The sequence below is a fragment of the Rhinatrema bivittatum genome, unplaced genomic scaffold (genome assembly GCF_901001135.1).
Source record: "Rhinatrema bivittatum unplaced genomic scaffold, aRhiBiv1.1, whole genome shotgun sequence".
Classification (NCBI taxonomy): domain Eukaryota; kingdom Metazoa; phylum Chordata; class Amphibia; order Gymnophiona; family Rhinatrematidae; genus Rhinatrema; species Rhinatrema bivittatum.
Window position 1 is genome coordinate 75,154 of NW_021821070.1, and position 20,091 is coordinate 95,244.

General features: G+C 44.2%; 1 protein-coding gene across 1 annotated transcript in view; it reads right to left on the minus strand.

Annotated features, from left to right (window-relative positions):
- LOC115082428 (cilia- and flagella-associated protein 61-like) overlaps positions 1-18,680 on the minus strand; it is a gene marked incomplete at its 3' end in the record, with an annotated part of 87,603 nt that extends 68,923 nt beyond the window's left edge. The window contains exons 1-2 of the mRNA XM_029586659.1: positions 18,654-18,680; positions 16,592-16,766 (exon numbers count right to left, since the gene is read on the minus strand). Of these exons, the coding sequence (XP_029442519.1) occupies positions 16,592-16,766; positions 18,654-18,680 (202 nt within the window). The remainder of the gene's footprint in view (positions 1-16,591; positions 16,767-18,653) is intronic.
- Between the last annotated feature and the right edge of the window lie 1,411 nt (positions 18,681-20,091).

Consider the following 20,091-nt stretch of genomic DNA (forward strand, 5'->3'; position numbering starts at 1 on the left):
CATGCTTTGATGGTGGTCACTGTGGAGCACACTCTCTTTCAGGTAGGAGCAGTATGTGGACAATGGGGAGACCCATGCTGCAGTGCTTCTCCTCCGACATGAGGCTTTTCACTTGGCGGAATGGTGGCATCGCACATGCAGGATGAAGATAGGTAGAACTGGGAGTTGCATCTTGGGCTCGGCATGGGCATGGGGGTAGGCAGCCTAGTTGAGTGCTGGTGAGGATCTGTCTTTGCTTGTTGGTCCATCGCTGCACTTCTGCGGCCCTGACATCCCCCATTATGTCTTCACTTGGATGAGGTCAGAGGTCACAGTGCAGAGTGCATGCTGCTCACATCGGCTGTCATACATGGGAATGCCTGCTTCCTTCCCTTGGATCCAGTGGCCTTTATGGCTTCCACAAGGCTGCTGCAGCTGCATATGTGGTAGTCTGCTGTTCGGAGCGGGCAGGAGTGCAGTTTAGTTTGTCACCTAACAGGCCAGGAGCACCTTGCCAGAGAGCCAGCAGTACGAAGCAGAGGGCAGGTTTGTGGGTGTTCCAACAGGGCCCTGCAATGCCTTTTGTTGCAAGGCCATAATCAGACTCCATTTGCAGCACTGCCATATTCCTAAGGCTGGGGAGATAGAGGACTGAAGTACCAAAAAAAAAAAAAGAAAGAAAAGGCCTCCTTAAGGGGGCTATGGCGGGAGTGTGATGGTAGCACATGGTTGTTGGGTCTGGCACTAAGGCATATTGGCAGCATCCAGGGATGGTGAGCCTTCCCTCTAGGGCACATCCCCTTGGTCTCTTCTGTGAGGGGGAATCGATGGCCAATAATAATTAAAAAAAAAAAAAAGGCTGTGATGGATGATGACTATTGAGGAAGGGGTCTTTGGCGGTACAGGACCAGAGTAAAGGGGATGCATTTGTGATCCAATGGCAGAGGACATTGTTCATAACCCTGGGTGATGTTGTGTGCTTTGGAAGATGCTGATGTGGACATGCAGCCTACAGAGTATGCTGGGGTACAGATAGCAAGTGTATGGGTTGGTGGGGGCTTGTGATGGTCTTCCTACTGTGGCAGCGGGTGCATGAGCATCCCCTCCTCTGCCATGGCATGAAAGTCTATGGTGCTGAGAGTGTTTTTCAAAAAGCTGGTGCAGAGAATGGTGGCCCTCTGGGTAGGTAGCCTAGGACATACGGTGCTCCTTTCGCTTATAGCTGCATGCCCCGCCCCCCCCCCCACCCACCCCTTTCCCATGCACACAGGGTCTCCAGGCTAAACTAGTGTCTTTGGGTCTCCTATGGTGGTTCAACCCATAGTGGGAGGCCTGGTCTGGCTCCCACAAAGTCATGCCTTGGAGATGAATGTGGCTATGACACCATTTGGGAGACATGTGGGAAGTTCTCTGGGGTTTTCTGCTGACTTTGGCACTTTGGCCTATAGGCATCTGACAAATCGAATTAAGGAGTGAGAGAGGACTAGACCGTTGCCCTATGGCCTCAAGTTGTGGCCATGCCTGGTGACATATGCATACCTGGGAACTCTCAGGATTTCATGCTGAGAATCAGGGAATTTGCATCAATTGCAGGGTCTCAGGGGAATCACTAGAAATCTCAGGGGCTCTCTTTATATAGCTCAGCCACTCCCCTTCCTCAGTAAGCCTGCAGAGAACAGGAGAAGTGGGACGAGCCTGGAGTAGACACTGCAAGCAGCATGTGGAGAGAAACTGGAGAGGGGCTGCAATGCTCACAAAACTCAGACTGTAACTATGATTCCAAGACTTGGGAATCACTCAGCCAAGGTAAAGTGAGGATATATAAGTCATATAGGGGGAGAGAGCAAAGAGAGTACTGGGGTGAGGGACAGATGAAGAGAAAGTATGCTGAGTCATTTTGGGAGGGGGGACAAGTGATGGTGATAGGTGGGAGAAAAAGAAAATGTGGATTAGTTGGGGAGGTGGAAGCTAGAAAGCTGATGCATATTATTCATTCCTTCCCTCTCCCCCCACACTCTGCTAATCAACAGCAATCTCAGGGTGACCATAACTCCCAGGTATGGACATTTGGGAGGACTTCTGGGAGTATGACAAGTAGTTTTTAAGTTGTTATGAAATTATCATGATTCCAGACTTCAAAAAACAAAAAAATCTGTCTAACATAGTGGTCATAGCTTACACTGCTTCTTAATCTCACCGTTTAACCATGCTACTGTGTGGTTTTCCTTCAACCATTTTCATCCATGAAGTATATTTTGTCCTCTAGACCATGCATTCTATTGCTACGGTCTTTATGTTCAGGCTTCTGGCACATACTTTTAAAGTAGGCTTATTATATTTCTAATTTTATATACACCCACCACCTGCTTATTATCAGAAGCTATAGGCAGTTTGGGGTCATTTTGATCTGCATGCCCTGTATTTAAGTTATTGAGTCATTCTTGCCTGCAAGTATTTAAATACTCCTTTGCAACCAGCAATGGCACTGTGACTAGCCTTTACATCTTGATCAGGACTCACAGGTATACAGCAATAATGTTTATATGGCCAATCACATTAGTCAGACTGAGGTCCTAATATAAAAGTGTCTTTCAGATAAGCATGGGAGTTGCCCTCTACAGTTATGCACTGGGCTACAAATTTAATAGCAGCCGCTGTGTGCTTGTTTCACCAAGACACATTTTGCTTCCAGTGACCTGACTTGGCTGCAGCCTGCCTATTGGCAGAGGTGCTTCTGTCACTTTGCCTTGAAGATGATTCTTATGTCTATCTGGTAAAGTCATTTTCAACACTGTGGTACCTGTTCCCTACACACTTGTAGAAACACTTTGTTAATGCTCAGGGCGACCACTTTATTAAATGGACAGGTCAACCAATCCACAATATCTACTAACTATGACCAAATTCCTATTTTCTACCACTTATAAGACGCTACTGTGTAATTTTGACCATCATAATAGGCATCATTGTGTGGTATTATACAGCCATGATCACTCTGCCTTATATATAATCATAGGTCAGTCCATTGTGCTGGAACTCTATTTTTTCAATTTTTTTGTGCTTGCCGCTGAAAAACGCAGATACAAGCCCTTGATGAAGAACATTACAGAGTCCGAAACACTGTACAGTGTCGGGCATGAAGATAGCAGTGTGGATACCTTCACATTGCTGCAAAGTTTGGGCAGAACAGTCTTGGTTGGTTTACAGCAGTGGAAACAAAAAGTAGAAAAACAGCGTGAATCAGTGTGTAAGATAAGTGTCTTGAATCATTAAGAATTTATATGATTGCAGAAGAGATTTTAATTTCACGGGTGAGAGAAGCACAAAAAAATTGAAAAAATAGAGTTCCAACACAATGGACTGACCTATGATTATATATAAGGCAGAGTGATCATGGCTGTATAACACCACACAATGATGCCTATTATGATGGTCAAAATTACACAGTAGCGTCTTATAAGTGGTAGAAAATAGGAATCTGGTCATAGTTAGTAGATACCCTACACACGTTTGCCATGAATATTGGCAGTGCTGGGTGACTTAGGTAGCATTGGTAATTGCTCGATTTTGAGATTATTCTGCATTGGCTGTCCACATAACTCCTGGGCTGCTGTACTAGTCTTCAACTTAATTTACATGGAGCTGGCGAAGAGGACAAGAAAGCCCATAATTCTTATTAGCAAGTTGGAAAACTGCAGTTTCCAATCAGTTCTCTGGATACCATTGCCGAGGTTCTGTTAACTAATGGCTAATCGCAATTACATTACAAGATTGGTCAGTAGCAAGTGCCCCACTTCTGGCACATATATGTTGGTGCTTCTTGCAGATCTTATTTCTCTTTTCTAAAGCAGGTCATTATGGCAACTGAGCATCTGTTTTTGGCCATGACTTGGCACTGATGCTGGCACATGTGTCAGGTGGCTTTCAGATAGCACACTATTTTCTACTGTGTCTGGCTTGTGGTGATGGTTTTGCATCACTGTTGCCTTTTTATTCTCCTTGCTATCCCTTTGGTGTTTAACACTTCCTCATGGTTACTCTGTGTCGAATTGGCTGATGCCTGACATTGTCACATGTGATACACTAGAGTTGTTCTATTAATATCCTTGCTACCATTCCATGATCCATCGCATGATTTAAGTTTACTTCTGCTCATCAAGGCTGCATACTTTATGAGCCAACGCATTGGCAATTTGGTAGCTCAGGAGATTAGGTCTTTGTGTACTTCAAAGTTTTGTGAACTCAGAGTAATCATTCATGGAGTCAGGAGGTATCCAATGATATGTCAGAGTTTCCCACATGGTCATCTTCTTTCTTCGGCTGGTCATGTATGGCAATCTGACACCAGTTATGGCTGTGATTTGCCCCTGTCAGCAGTGCATGCATTATTTGGCCTTCAAACTGCACACTGGTAGGTTCCATATACATTGGTGATGTTATGAATTCCACTGTCAGTTTTCAGCCAGTAAACTGTTTGACTTAATTTGGGGCATTGGGTCTTCATGTGCCCATTCTAAGGATGCTGGCAGTTCCAGAATGAGTTGATCTGCTACATTACCCACCCTGCCTTGGAAAGATTGCTGCATACTCTTGTGTCTTGGTGTTATGCAGGTGTTCTTGCAGATGAAGACAGTGAAACACTATCTTATCATATGTGGCATATGGCATCCCAGCTGCTTGAGATCCGTACATATACCATGTCTATGGAGTGTTCTGTAAAGGCCTTCCTCATCCATGACATGTTGCCTCTATTAATGTCTGGTTGTTATTCCATTATGTACATTTGTTTTTACAATTCTGTGTTCATGAACGGACCTTCATAGCACCCAAGGTATGTGAACAATTAATGTTCATAATAACCAGACTGGGTCTTGTATAATCATCAGTCCGGAAAGGGATAGAATGTCATAAAAGTATTCCATAAGGTAATAGGAATTAAATAAACTTCCCCTTCTTTGTTCTTTGTTTCTTTTTTTTTTTTTTCCTTTTTTTCTTTTCTTCTGTTTAGCTTTATTGAACCAATGAGCAAGCCCAAGATTGCATGTCAAAGAAGCTTTTGTGATGCGCTTAGCGGAGAAATCAGGCTGCAGAGCAGGCAAAGGGACTCTGTCAGCGATTACGGCTCTGTCAGTGTCCCTCTGCCTGCATTGCAGCCTGATTTTCTCACTAAGCTTCTTTGACTTGCAATCTGCCTAAAAGTGGATGGGAAAGTATCTCTAGCATTACTTGTTGAAACAGGAAAAATTACTACTTACCTAATAATTTCCTTTCCTTTAGTAAGGGCAGGTCAATCCCAACAAGTGGGTTATGCACTTCTGCCAGCAGATGGCGATGGCACAAAGCTGAAGTCATGGCTATATGGTCCCACCCCAACAGTAATCTGCCAATATTCTCTGAAAAAGTCACAATGTGGGCAGTGGAAAGCCTGCGTTTGTAATCCTTATCATACCTGCAGGTAGCTCTTAGAAACAACGCACACCATTACATTTGAATAACGAGAATTTTATTAGTTTGGACAAAATAATGGCCGCAGCCCAATAAGCAATGGTAAGATTATACATTACTAAATTGAGCAATAAACATAATTGGCCATCATAAACAACACTGTAACTTGTTAAAAAACTGAACTCTTAGTGACCAGCGCTCCCCTGCCAACCTGTGCTACTGTCAGAGTTTTCTGCTGCACATGCACCCTCCTTGGCCGTAGAAGCCGGGGCTGTCGAAATTACCGGTGACCCGACCGTGGAAGTCAGGGGCATTTGGGCAGGTCAGTCCTAACAAGTGGGATGTGCCAAAGATAATCTCGAAAAGGGTGAAAGGCAGCCAGCGGTCCTGTCAATACTGCTTGCACATCCTCCCTAGCCCTATCATCCAAGTGGTAATGCTTGGAGAAGATGTATAAAGATGACTATGTTGCTGCTCGGCAAATTTCAGCAAGTGACAGCAAACCCCGAACCCTTGTAAAATGCAGTCTAATCTGTTTCAGTAAGGCAACCTCAGCAGTCACATAGGCTGCTATGACATCCTTAACTTAACGGGGTAATTGTTGCCCATGTCACTGATGCTCCCTGCTTACCTTCACCATTAAGCATAAACAGTCGATCAGATTTCCGAACAGTCTTTGATATGTCAAGTACCGCAGCAAATGACACTTGACATCCAAGGAACGCAAAAGGCGGTACTCAGCTTTATTTCTGTCCCTCTCCAAGGCAGGCAGAGCAATGGATTGATTCAAATGAGAGTCCAAAACCACTTTGAAATAAAAAAGAGGGCACAGTCGAAGTTGAATTGCTCCCAGAGTCATATGGAGAAAAGGCTCGTGACAGGAAAAAGCCTGCAGCTCAGAGATCCGACATGCCAAAGAAATTGCTACCAGAAAAACTGTCTTCAAGGTGAACAGCTACAAGGGAAGAGCATGCAGTGGTCAAAAAGTTGAACCTGCCAAAAACCAAGTTAAGGGTTGTTCAAAAGGGGCGGGACATGGGCATGGCAGAGGCCAGCCGATACAGTGGCCTTAGGTCCTGTCCTGGGGACGCATGCGCCGACAGCTGACTGGCGCGCGGAACTTACTTCATCTATTCAGATAATGCGTTGGCGCGCACATATAATAAAATTGGCGCATCTTTTAAAATACACCTATTAGGGAGTTTCTGCAGGGCTAAAGTGGTTGCAGTAAAGGACAGCATGGTCTAATAGCCCAAGGAAGTATGACCGGTATGTACTAAGTCCATGGGACAATTCTAAGATTTACCAGGGGATTTGACACTGTGCAAGATGTTAATGGCCCCTACACTCAGAGGGGGAAATAGTTGTTCAGAAGGGGAAAGTGTGGAGCAAGTGAGCCATGTAGGTGCTTATATCTACTAAATTACCAGATGCCAAACTCTCAGCCACAAAATGGAGCACTCCATCTCACAAGTGTAAGGGCAGGTAAGCCCTGCCATACCAGAGGTAGTTTTGAAACTCCCATATATTGTTCCAGGGTTAGGCTATACTGAAGCCTAAGACCATCACAATAACCAGCCTGGTGGACCAGAAGGCACGCTCGCTGTTACAACCAGAATTTTCTCTGGTTGCAATAGTCTGATATCTTGGTTGCCAGAGCTTGATGGCTCTGGGTGACTTCTGTGACAGATGCCACATGCAAGGACATCATGTTCCAGCCCCAAACAATGCTGGAAAATCTCATGATGATCTATATGTGACATTTTGAAGTTACAGTGGGAACAGCAGCTGAAGCCACTGGACTTCTTTACAGATATGGGGAAGAAAATGGATGCAGTGAAATTAAACTCCACAATGGCAAAAAAAAAAAAAAAAAAAGCCAATGAGGCCGCAAGCAGCAGTATTCCTGAGAGGAGGTAAAAAATACTTTGGAGCTGATGGCCTTTAGTGACAAAAAAAAAGTGTAAAACGTAAAAAGAGCTTTCAAAAACCTAACTAAAGATAGCTAAGAGGGGTAGAATGAGAGAATAGGACCACACAATCTGGAAAAAGTATGAGAAATTGCTAAAAATCTGCTGAAAAATGTCAGTGGTAACACTGAGGCCAGTGTAATAAGTATCACTAAAGCTGCCATGGGTTTTTTTGCCCATACTTGCATGGGGTTTTGACCATGACAAAGTTCCTCATGAGAGGCTTCTAGGAAAAGTAAAAAGTCATGGGATAGGTGGCGATGTCCTTTTGTGGATTGCAAACTGGCTAAAAGACAGGAAACAGAGAGTAGGATTAAATGGGCAATTTTCTCAGTGGAAGGGAGTGGACAGTGGAGTGCCTCAGGGATCTGTATTGGGACCCTTACTTTTCAATATATTTATAAATGATCTGGAAAGAAATACGACAAGTGAGATAATCAAATTTGCAGATGACACAAAATTGTTCAGAGTAGTTAAATCACAAGCAGATTGTGACAAATTGCAGGAACACCTTGTGAGACTGGAAAATTGGGCATCCAAATGGCAGATGAAATTTAATGTGGATAAGTGCAAGGTGATGCATATAGGGAAAAATAACCCATGCTATAATTACACAATGTTGGGTTCCATATTAGGTGCTACAACCCAAGAAAAGATCTAGGTGTCATAGTGGATAACACATTGAAATCGTCGGTGCAGTGTGCTGCGGCAGTCAAAAAAGCAAACAGAATGTTGGGAATTATTAGAAAAGGAATGATGAATAAAACGGAAAATGTCATAATGCCTCTGTATCGCTCCTTGGTGAGACCGCACCTTGAATACTGTGTACAATTCTGGTCGCCGCATCTCAAAAAAGATATAATTGCGATGGAGAAGGTACAGAGAAGGGCTACCAAAATGATAAGGGGAATGGAACAACTCCCCTATGAGGAAAGACTAAAGAGGTTAGGACTTTTCAGCTTGGAGAAGAGACGACTGAGGGGGGATATGATAGAGGTGTTTAAAATCATGAGAGGTCTAGAACGGGTAGATGTGAATCGGTTATTTACTCTTTCGGATAGTAGAAGGACTAGAGGGCACTCCATGAAGTTAGCATGGGGCACATTTAAAACTAATCGGAGAAAGTTCTTTTTTACTCAACGCACAATTAAACTCTGGAATTTGTTGCCAGAGAATGTGGTTCGTGCAGTTAGTATAGCTGTGTTTAAAAAAGGATTGGATAAGTTCTTGGAGGAGAAGTCCATTACCTGCTATTAAGTTCACTTAGAGAATAGCCACTACCATTAGCAATGGTTACATGGAATAGACTTAGTTTTTGGTTACTTGCCAGGTTCTTGTGGCCTGGATTGGCCACTGTTGGAGACAGGATGCTGGGCTTGATGGACCCTTGGTCTGACCCAGTATGGCATTTTCTTATGTTCTTATGCTTTTCCCACATTAGCCTTACACAGGTATGTAATAAAGTGTTCAGTGTGGGAAAAACGTGCACCTAAACCTGCTTTAAAATGCGCCACTGGTTTAGTGCGAGTGCATGCAAATGAGGCAATTAACTTTTCACCGGCTATGCAGTTAGGGCGGATTTTTTAATGCAGGTTTTTGGCTCAGAGGCAGGAGTTAAGTTAAAGTGCATGTCTGGAAACCAGTTTAGTCTGGGGTAATCATGGAATACCTTCACTTTTTACAGAAATTTGGAAAATTTTTGCAGACTGGCTGTAGAAATCTCTGCTGTATTCCAGCATCTGCTAGCATCCATCGGAATAGCTGCCACATGGACGGAGACAGAACATGAAGGGGTTAGATATTGCTCTTCCCATCTTCAGTTCCACTCCTGGACCACTAATTTCTTCACTGTTTTATAAAAAGAGAAGGCTTTTGCTCTGAGAGTCACTTGCAGGTCACCACATTAATGCGGGTTTCAACATGAATTTCTGTGCAGCTTATTACATAAGGCCATGAGCATGCATTTTTGCACAGGTTTCATGTTTGCACAGATTTTTGTGCATAGCTCATTTGCATATGTGCTCTTTATTACATCCCATGGAGGCGCCTGCTTTTGGTATGTACGTTAAAACAAATACATGCTGGCAACTAGTGCCAATTTCACTGCGGGTCATATTATATTGGCCCCACTGTAAGAAAAAACCTTCTAGCATCTCTGCAAACAAAATAACTGAGAAGGCCCATGCATGTACAAAAGTGCTTTCTAGACTTTTCTAAGCAGCTGTGAAAAGGTTCCACATCAGTGCTGTCAGATGGCATCACCCACTTATAACATAATAAAATATTCACAAAGTAACTGATGGTACATAAAGACCAAAATAGTCCATCAAGTCTGCCCAGTAGCCATTTTCACACTTTGGATAGATGCACATACAAATTCCTACATGGAACCTGACACCTACTCCCCCTTCCCAATGTGTCTTTTATGATTGTAAGTGCTGCTGCATGCAGGTTACCCCATGATTTCTAAGAAGCACAATGTAGTCATATCACTGCTGTTTTAGGCTGTAACTATTGTAACCTTTAAAAAGGAGATAGAGCAGCTTTTAAATTAAATCGAAGGGGAATACCATCAGTCGCTTAACAGCGATTGGTTCGGCGGGAGGTATCTTCAAAGGATACTAATGAAGCATTAGAGTTAGAGCATCCCAATAGAGAGGTTCCAATAATAAGAAAAGTAGTCCAAGTGCCTATAATTAAAGATTCATCTGAGATAAAAGATTCCAATTTATCCCTGTTAACTGAAAAGCAGAATGTTAATGCAAACAAAAAACACACTTTGAAAAGTTTGTATGCTAATGCCAGAAGTCTAAGAAGTAAGATGGGAGAGTTAGAGTGTATAGCAGTGAATAATGACATATACTTAATTTATTTATTTATTTTTAATTTTTCTATACCGAAGCTCCTGTACGAATACAGATCACACCGGTTTACATAATAACAACAAAATTCTTAGGCGTATACATAACAATACAAACAACATAACAAAGAAGGCATAAAAATATGAAAAGAATTTTAACTTAATATATAGTAAGCAGAACATATCCTATCATATCAATTAACTTCTCGTAAATATGTATCTGTGGAAAGCTTTGGAAAGGTGGGTGGGAAACAAAGTGTGAGCCAATTACGGTAGAAAGAGAGGGGGAATAAACAGTCTGAGGTTGCAAGAAATAAGAGACTATAAAGGCTGGAATCTGGAGCATGGGAAGAATAGCATTAGGAGTCCGGGAAGGCTAGGCTGAATAGCCATGTTTTAAGTCTTTTTTTGAAGGAAGATGGACACTGTTCTTGCCTGAGGTCTGGTGGTAATGTGTTCCATTGATGGGTCCTGCTGTCGAGAGGGCCCTCTTTCTTAGGGCTGATTTTGTTGTGGGGCAAACAGGGTGTCTTTATAGGCGCTTCTAATGGGTCTGGATGAGGTGTGAGGTGTGAATTGAATGGTGGTGTCGATGGATGTGAGGTTGTGTTTAGCTTTATGGATGATTGTGAGGACTTTGAAGAGGATCCTGAACTTGACGGGAAGCCAGTGGAGGTGCTGAAGAACGGGGGTGATATGATCTCTTTTTTTGGTGTTGGTGAGGATCCTGGCGGCTGAGTTTTGAACCATTTAAAGAGGTTTTATGGTGTTAGCTGGGAGTCCGAGCAGGAGGGAGTTGCAATAGTCCAGATTTGAAAGGATGATGGATTGCAATACCAGTCTAAAATCTTGGAGGTGAAGGAGAGGTTTTAAATTTCTGAGAACTTGTAATTTGAAGAAACAATCTTTCGCTGTGGTGTTCACAAAGTTCTTTAGGTTAAACTGATTATCTAGGATCACGCCTAGATCTCTGACGAAAGGAGATGATTTGATCGTTGAGTTGACCGAATGAGCTGGGGATGGTGATGCTGGAGGTTTGTTGAGGATGTCCTTTGAGATGATAAGAATCTCGGTTTTGTCACTATTTAGGACCAGGTTGAGCGTGGCAAGTAGTTGGTTAATTTCTTGGAGGCAGGTGGTCCAGTGGTTCAATGTTTTTTGAAGAGAGTTTTGATCGGGATGAGGATTTGGACATCGTCCGCTAGAGGTAGTGGGATAGTTTTAGCCTTGTGAGTAGGTGGCAGAGTGGTATAAGGTATATGTTGAAGAGTGTTGGAGAAAGGGAAGATCCTTTAGGGCACCTCAATTGGCATCTGAGACATGGTGGAAAGAGGATAACCAATGAAATAGTGCTATACCAGGGTACAAATTATATCGCAATGTTAGAGAAGAGCAACTTGGTGGTGGGGTGGCGCTTTATGTCCGGGATGGCAGAAAATCCAACAGGATAAAGATCCTGCAAGAGACTAAATGCACAATCAAATCTTTATGTGTAGAAATCCCTTGTGTGTTGGGGGAAGAGTATAGCGATAGAGGTATACTACCATCCACCTGGCCAACATGATGAGACAGACAGTGAGAAGCTAAGAGAAATTAGGGAAGTTAACCAAATTGATAGTGCACTAATAATGGGAGATTTCAAGCACCCCAATATATTGACTGCGTAAGTGAAAGATCAGGACATGCTAGAGAGATAAAGTTCCTGGATGGAATAAATGACAGTTTTATGGAGCAATTGGTTCAGGAACTGATGAGAGAGGGACTAATTTTAGATCTAATTCTCAGTGGTGTACAGGATTTGGTGAGAGAGTTATTGGTGGTAGGGTGCTTGTCAATAGTGATCATAATATGATCAAATTTGAATTAATGACTGGAAGGGGGACAGTAAATAAATCCACGGTTCTAGCACTAAACTTTCAAAAGGTAAACTTTGATAAAATAAGAAAAATAGTTAAAAGAAACTGAAAGGTAAAGCTACAAAGATTAAGAGTGTGTAACAGGCTTGGAAATTGTTAAAAAATACCATCTTAGAAGCGGAGCCCAGATGTATTTCATATATTAAGAAAGGTGGAAGAAGGTCAAATGATTGCTGGCATGGCTAAGAAGTCAGGTGAAACAGGCTATTTTAGCCAAAAGATAATTATTCAATAATTGGAAGAAGACTCCATCAGAAAAAAATAGGATAAAGCATAAGCACTGGCAAGTTAAATGTAAGAATCGATAAGATTGGCTAAGAGAGATTGAAAAGAAATAGAGATTGAAAAGAAATTGGCTGCAGAGGCAAAAACTCTTAATAAAAACTTTTAAAATATATCAGAAACAGAAGGCCTGCAAAGGAATTGGTTGGATGATCGAGGAGTTAAAGGGGCACTTAGGAAAGATAATTCCATTGCAGAAAGACTAAACAAATTCTTTGCTTTCATGTTTTCTGAAGAGGATGTTGGAGAGATACCTACTCTAGAGACGGTTTTCAAGGGTGATGTTTTCAGATGAACTGAACAAAATTATGAGGAACCTGGAAGATGTGTAGGCCAGACTGACAAACTGAAGAGTAGTAAATCACCTGGACCAGATGGTATAGACCACAGGGTTCTGAAAGAACTGAAAAATGAAATTTCAGACCTCTTTCATAGGAGTGGAGGAGTAGCCTAGTGGTTAGACCAGGGTTCAAGTCCCACTGTTGCTCCTTGTGACCTTAGGCAAGTCCCTTTACCCTCCATTGCCTCAGGTACAAACTTAAATTGTAAGTCCTCTGGGGATAGGGAAACACCTACAGTACCTGAATTTAATCCACTTTGAAGTGCTGAAAAAAGTACAAAAAGCAGAATATATAAATCAAATAATTTGTAACCTATCATTAAAATCATCCATTGAACCTAAAGACTGGAAGGTGGCCAAGGTAAAGAAACTCTTGGAAAGGGGTGGGAAGCCAGGAGTTCAGTAACTTGGGTACGACAGCAAGATTAGCATCATTATAAATGATCTTAACAGGGGAGAATAGTATAATTACAAGTGTTACAAGTAAGGAGAAGCGTATATACATAAATACTTAATATGAAGGAGCATATATACAGATGTACCTACTATGGAGGAGCATATATACAGAGATCCATAAAATACAGCAGTGCGGTAACATATCGTTGGGGGGAGGGGAGGTTGAGATACAGTCAAGCTTATGTCTGTTTGGGAGATCGTCAGGGAGAGGAGAAAATTGAGGTAAAGTCAGGTGTATGTCTGTTTGAAAAGCCAGGTTTTGAGGTTTTGTTTGAATCTTTTGGGGCATAATTCCTGGCGAAGACTTGAGGGCATTTTCTTCCATAGAGCTATTCCCGCAATGGTGATGGAGCGTTTTCTTGTGGAGACAAATTTAGTTAATTTAAGTGAAGGTGTGTGGAGTTTTGCCTGATGTTGTGTTCTGGTTGGTCTAGTCGGATTGCGGAGGATGAGTTGCTCAGAGAACCATTGCATATTCTGATTGTGAATGGATTTGTGTATGAGCAGGAGGGATTTATATTTTATTCTGGCGGATATAGGTAGCCAGTGTAGTGACTGAAGTACTGGGGTAATGTGATCATGGCGATGGGCATTGGTGAGTAAGCGGGCAGTAGCATTTTGCAACATCTGAAGGGGTTGGATAGAATTTTTGGGGAGGCCTAGGAGGATCGCATTACAATAGTCAAGCTTGGAAAGGATAGTGGCTTGAAGCACTGTGCGAAAATAGTATGGGAGGAGGAGTGATTTGAGTCTTTTTAGTGTGTGTAGTTTGAAGACGCCGTTTTTTAATGTGGAGGAGATAAACGTTTTTAGATTAAGATGGTTATCAATATTTACACCCAGGAAATATCATGTTACCCAGGTAGAGAGTCCATCAAGCTAGGTGGAGAGAACATTGCACCAATCTCATCTTTGGGTGAGTTTCCTCTCTCCGAAGGTCATCAAATCTTCACAAGAGACCACTGTTCTGTTCATACGTCTCACGTTGAATGTCAAAGTGGCCCCTAACCCCCCCCCCCCATACACTAATACCTAAACCTCACCTCGAGTTACTAGGTGGGCCTCCCATAGGGATATAAATACCCATTTAGGGAGACAGCATTGCTGCTAATCAATCTCTCTCTCTCTCTTTCTCTCTCCCCCCCCCCCCAACAAACTGGTAAGCCCACTCCTCCACTTTTTCAGATTTGCATCACACCATATCGTGCTATTGCATGCGTTAACAGGTCTTTTATGGAACTATGAATCTTCATAATACTGTAATGAAGTTTATTTCTTTGCAATAACTGTAATTATTGCATGTCTGGTTAAGATGATTTTTTTTGTTCAGTTCATTTGCAGGAAACTCCCCAGGAATGTTGCTGTGCTTTCTCCCCTCTGATAATCTAATTGCAATCTATTGATGTGCACATGATTTTTTTGCCCTCTGTAAATTATCCTGCACATGACTCAAACTCACTTAAAAAGAAACACAATACAGGAGAAGTCTTATTTTTTCCCTTATAATCTCCTCTCCATTGCTCTGTATCAATGCACTTTGTAAACAGTTGACCTTTCAGTAAAATTGTACCACTTAGTAGAAATAAATGCGTAGGAATATAGTGCTAATTTTGTTACAGCATTAAGAGAGACCAAACAGCAATATAGGACTAGTCCACCAATACACCAACTCTGGGATATCTCAGTCAGCTGAGAAGATTTGACAGGTTGAATCACAGAGCTACATATAAAAAGTCGAAGACAAATATGCATAGTACAGTATGAGTAGTTGTTGCGGTCCCGGGCCGTACCCCGGTCCCTCCTCTTACCTCGGGGCCGGCCCAGAACGCTGTGGCATCGCTGGGGCCTGGTCCGGCCTGCCTGGCTCCTGCCTGCAGCGTCCCTCCTTGAGGGAGATGCCGCCGATGCGCAGCAGCTGGCTCCCGCCCCCCCCCATAGCGCGTGCACACGCAGGGGCTCAGTATTTAAAGTGGCCAGCGTGGGAAATGTAGGACAGCCCCGAGGATGACGTCAGACGCCCTCAGGGTTTAAAACCCTGCAACTAGCTTCACTCCTGGCCTTGCAAAGAGGTTGACTCCTTGGAGTGTGCTAGTTGCTGTTCCTGCCTTGCTCGTCCTTCTGACTTTGGCTCATCCACTGGCTTCTGACTTTGGCTCGTCCACTGGCTTCTGACTTCAGCTCATCCTTTGGCTTTTGACTTCGGCTCATCCTCTGGCTTCTGACTTCGGCTAGTCTCCTGGTTCCCCGCTCTCTGCCTGCCTCGACTTTGGTTCGTCTCCACTTCTGCTATCAGCCGCATGCCCTGAATCCTGGTTGGTTCCTTCCTTCTGCTCTTCTTTGTCTAGATCGCTCCGTCCAGGAGGCCTTGCCTAAGTCCAAGTGGCTCGAGTCCTCACGGGCTCCTCCGGGACCTCGGGCTTCCAGTGGTGAAGTTCTGGTTGGCCTCTTGGTTCCAGCTTCTCCTCTCTTCAGCACTCCTGGACTTCTCTTCGGATACTCGCCCTCAGGAGACCATATATAAGTCCAAGCAGCCTGGGTCCTCAAGGGCTTCTCCCGGGGGGATCTCGGGTTTCCAGTGGTGAAGATTCGACTGGTCTCCTGGCTTGGACTGCCTTCCAGCTACAACCTCCATGATGGGCCTTCCCACGGTGCGCCATCATCAGTTCGAGCCGGCTCAAGGGTCCACGAATCCAACAGTAGTGTAGCCTTATATTAATGTGAATGCTATAATATAGGGGCTCATATCACGATTACATGTTCTTACACAACCAAAAGGTCAAACCAAAATGCAATTTCAAAATAAAATGAATATAACCATATTCCAATCAGTTCTTTCTTCCATGATTTTATTCCAAAATAGGACACATTTACAGGATTTTTTTCAGTTGTGAAGGACTGTAAACTAAAGATGACATTAAGTAAAAGATGATGGATTCTCAAGAAAATATCTGTCCTAATTTCACCCTCTCTTCTCTATCTAGTGCTTTTCAGTTCCTCACAATGATACATATTTTCCATATAATTGCAAAGCAAGCTTGCTAATTAAATTATTCTTTAATTAGTTAGTTAATGAGTTTAGTCATGCATGGCTCTTAGGACATTCATTTTTGCCATATAATAATTACAGATAATTAAACTACATCAAGCCTTTATTTCCTACTAAGTATGCTGGGTACCCAAAAAATGACAACATGTTGTAAATGAATCTGGAAAACAAAGCATGACAGATGAAAGATTTTGTTGGAATTAATTAGGCACTAATTATATACTAGAACTGGAAGAAGAATAAAACTCATTAAAAAAGAACAGTTTTGCAAATGTTGATGGCCAGCAGAATCCTTACCTTCTTTATTGACAAAGTTGTCTTTCAGCCAGTTCAGTGCCTTCAAGCAGTCTTTATCATCATTGAGAGTAAAGAGATTTTCAGGAACTTTGCCAGTGTATATCTGGTTAGAACAGTCTGCTATCTCTCTGTTTGTCAATAGTTTACTGATATCTGCTCCTGTGCAACAGGGGATCTTCAACATACAGTGTACAAAAATGTAAATTAGTGCACATTAATAAAGTAAATACATATAAAATTTTAGTTGTCTAATTGGTCAGTTTTCAACCAAGGTACAGTCATTCATCACAAAAAGAAATAGTACTCTCTGAATATGATGCAATATTTATAAAATGCGCATTGCATACATACCCTGAAACAATGAAAAATGTTATGTTTCATTTTATACATGTGCTGAAATAAAGGTCAATAAACAAAAACATATAAAAGCAAATTTTAAAAGCCCTATGTGCGCCAAAGCCTGGATATATGTGAGTATCTTGGGCCGGTGTGCACCCCATGTATTTTACAAAGTGCCCGAGTATGTGTATATCTCCCGGTATGCGCAAAAATGGGAAAAGCAAAAAGGAGGAAGGACATGGGCGGGGTCTGGGTAGGACATGGGTGGGACATGGGCGGTCCGGGGTATGTAACATGAAATGTGCACATAAGTATTTAAGTACACAAGCATGTGCCAGGGTCCCCTACCATGTAACTTTACTTCTGCTATGGATGGCGTGTAAGTAATGAAACAAAAAAATGAGGCTAGTTAGCGGGATTTTAAGTATATGTTACGCGTGCCGTCCACGGCAGACCTGTGGCACGGCCCTTTCACCCTCTGGAGTAACTCCAGCACCTGGTTCCTGGTTCCTCGTCCCTGGCAGCGGTAGGCCGCCAGTTCCGTCCTCGGGCCTCCCCTAGTGTCTCCGGCTCAGCTACAGTCCCTGGCGTTCCCGATTCAGCCACCACTTCCATTGCTCCACGTCGGGCCTCTCCACGTGGCTCATGGAGAGACGCTGCTACTCAGTGCCGCGCCCCTCCCTAGGTGTGCACACATCACTAATGCTTAAGTAGGGCCTGCAGCAGGAAATGAGCCACGGCCCCAGATGATGACATCAGCGGAGCACCAGTATTTAAGCCCGGGCTCCGCTCCCTAGCTTTGCCTTTGCAACAGGTCTTCTCGCTTGTCGAGTACTCGTTGCCTCCTGAGAGATTCGTCTCACTCCCGTGTTCCTGTTCCTTGCTGATCCTGGTTACTGACTCCTTGCTCCTACGTTCCTGCTCTTCACCTTTCCTTGGATTGCCTACAAGGACTTTGACTCTGCTTTGCCTGACCTCGCCGTTGACTCTCTCCAAGCCCAGACCTCTGCTTCATCTGACCATGCCACTGACTCTCTCCAAGCCCGGACCTCTGCACTGCCTGACCTCGTCATTGCCTCTCTCCAGACCCAGACCTCAGCATCATTTGACTACGCTTGACTGTCTCCGTGATCAGATCTCAGCCTTGCTTGCCACTGCTTTCAGATTGCCACCAGCCCTGACTCAAGCCTATTCCTAGAAGTTTCTTCAGCCTACTTCCTGGTCTTGGTCTATTCAGGCTTCTGCCTGCTCTTGCTCGGGTGCCCCCTGTCTGCCTTTGTTCCTTTGGCGCCCGAGTCTCCAGGACACTACCTTCTCCCTCCTTCTGTCTCTGGGCTGATCTCGATCTCCTCATTGACCACATACAGAGGCCCACCTAAGTCCAGCCAGCCCCGGCACCCAAAGCTCAACCCATGGGGAACGAGGGCTGGTATTGGTGAAGCTCCAGCTGGTCTCTGTTCATTAGGCCACTCCGCCTGCCAATGGTGGAGACCTGTAGGTCCCTACCTATGGGTTGCATCAACCCCACCTCGGAACAAGGTCCACCTCCGGCGCAACAGGTTGCAAAGGCCATGGACTCAGTGGAGCCACGTACCCTCCAGGCCATTCCCAGCCTGGCATCCAAAGTACAAGAACAGCAGCAGTTTCTCGAGGCACTAGCCTCCTCCATTGAGACGTCTCCACGCCTGGCTTGACGCCATCACCAGCAATCCGGTTCCAGTACCGGCTCCTTCTCATCCACAGCCGTCATCTTCTACACCTCGAGCCTTGTTGGCCCTACCAGCACCCCTGAGCTTCAACAGTGACTCCAAGCTCTGCAGAGGGTTCATCAACCAATGCTATATGCAGTTTGCTCTGCAGCCCTCCGTCTTCTAGGATGAATTAACTAAGGTCACCTTTATCTTGTCTCGTCTTGAAGGGAAGGCGCTGGCCTGGGCTTCTTCCCTGTGGGAGCAATCGGACTCCCTCCTAAGGGAGTTGTCTTGGTTCGTGGCTGTGTTTCGATGGATCTTTGATGATCCAGGGTGGCATGCCGCAGCAAGCACTAGTTTGTTACACCTTCGTCAAGGTCAAAGATGTCTTTTTGACTATACTATTGAATTTCGGACTTTGGCTTCTGAACTCGCTTAGCAGGAAGATTGCCTACGAGCTTTCTACCTGGATGGACTTTCCATACAGCAGATGGATGAGCTGGCTGCACGGGAGCTCCCTTCCTCTCTTGAGGACCTTATAGACTTGAAGGGCCGAATTGATCATCATCTCCAAGAGTGTCATCGGGAGAGTCGGATGCCCAAGAAGCCCTCTCGGCTTCGATCCCATTCACCACCGACCACCAGCCCTGCCTCTGGTAGGGTCTCTATTGTGGCTAAGACGGAAGAGCCCATGCAGTTGGGCCAAGGGCGGCTGACCCCAGAAGAGCACCTCTGGTGGGGACAAACCGGTCTGTGTCTGTATTGCAGAGCACCTGGCCATCTACAGACCTGCCCCGTCCTTCTGGGAAACTTCTTGGCCTAAGTTCAGTAGGAGTCCTGAACTTGGGTGCAACATCTCTGGCCCCTCAATTGTCTGTACCGGTCACCCTGATCTGGGACTACCGGTCCTTTCCAGTCCTTGCTCTGGTGGATTCCAGGGCAGGAGGTAATTTTATCCTCAAGGATGTAGTTCAACTCCTGGGTATAAAGACCCATCCTCTAAAGACCTCCTTGTGCATAGCTTCCATTTATGGGGAACCGTTACCCGGTCGAATATTCCTCACTACAGAGACAGTTCAATAATGCACTGGTGCTCTCCACACGGAAGAAATTGAATTACTAGTACTGGAGAAATCCATTCATCCGGTGGTCTTAGGACTACCCTGACTCCAACGTCACTCTCCCCAATTTGATTGGGGTTCACTTCAACAGGTGGAATGGGGTTCCACCTGCCACCAGTCCTGCCTACGTAAAGTGGTACCACACCTGTGGTTCCTCTGGCTGCCACTTCTTCAAGTATACCCGCTCCAAATGAAAATTTCGAAGATGTATTCTCCAAGCAAAAAGCAGACCTTCTCCCACCTCTTCGGAGGTTTGATTGTCCCATAGCCCTCCTACCTGGGACCACGCCTCCCCGAGGGCGTACCTATCCTCTGTTTCTTCCAGAGACAAAGGCCATGACGAAGTATA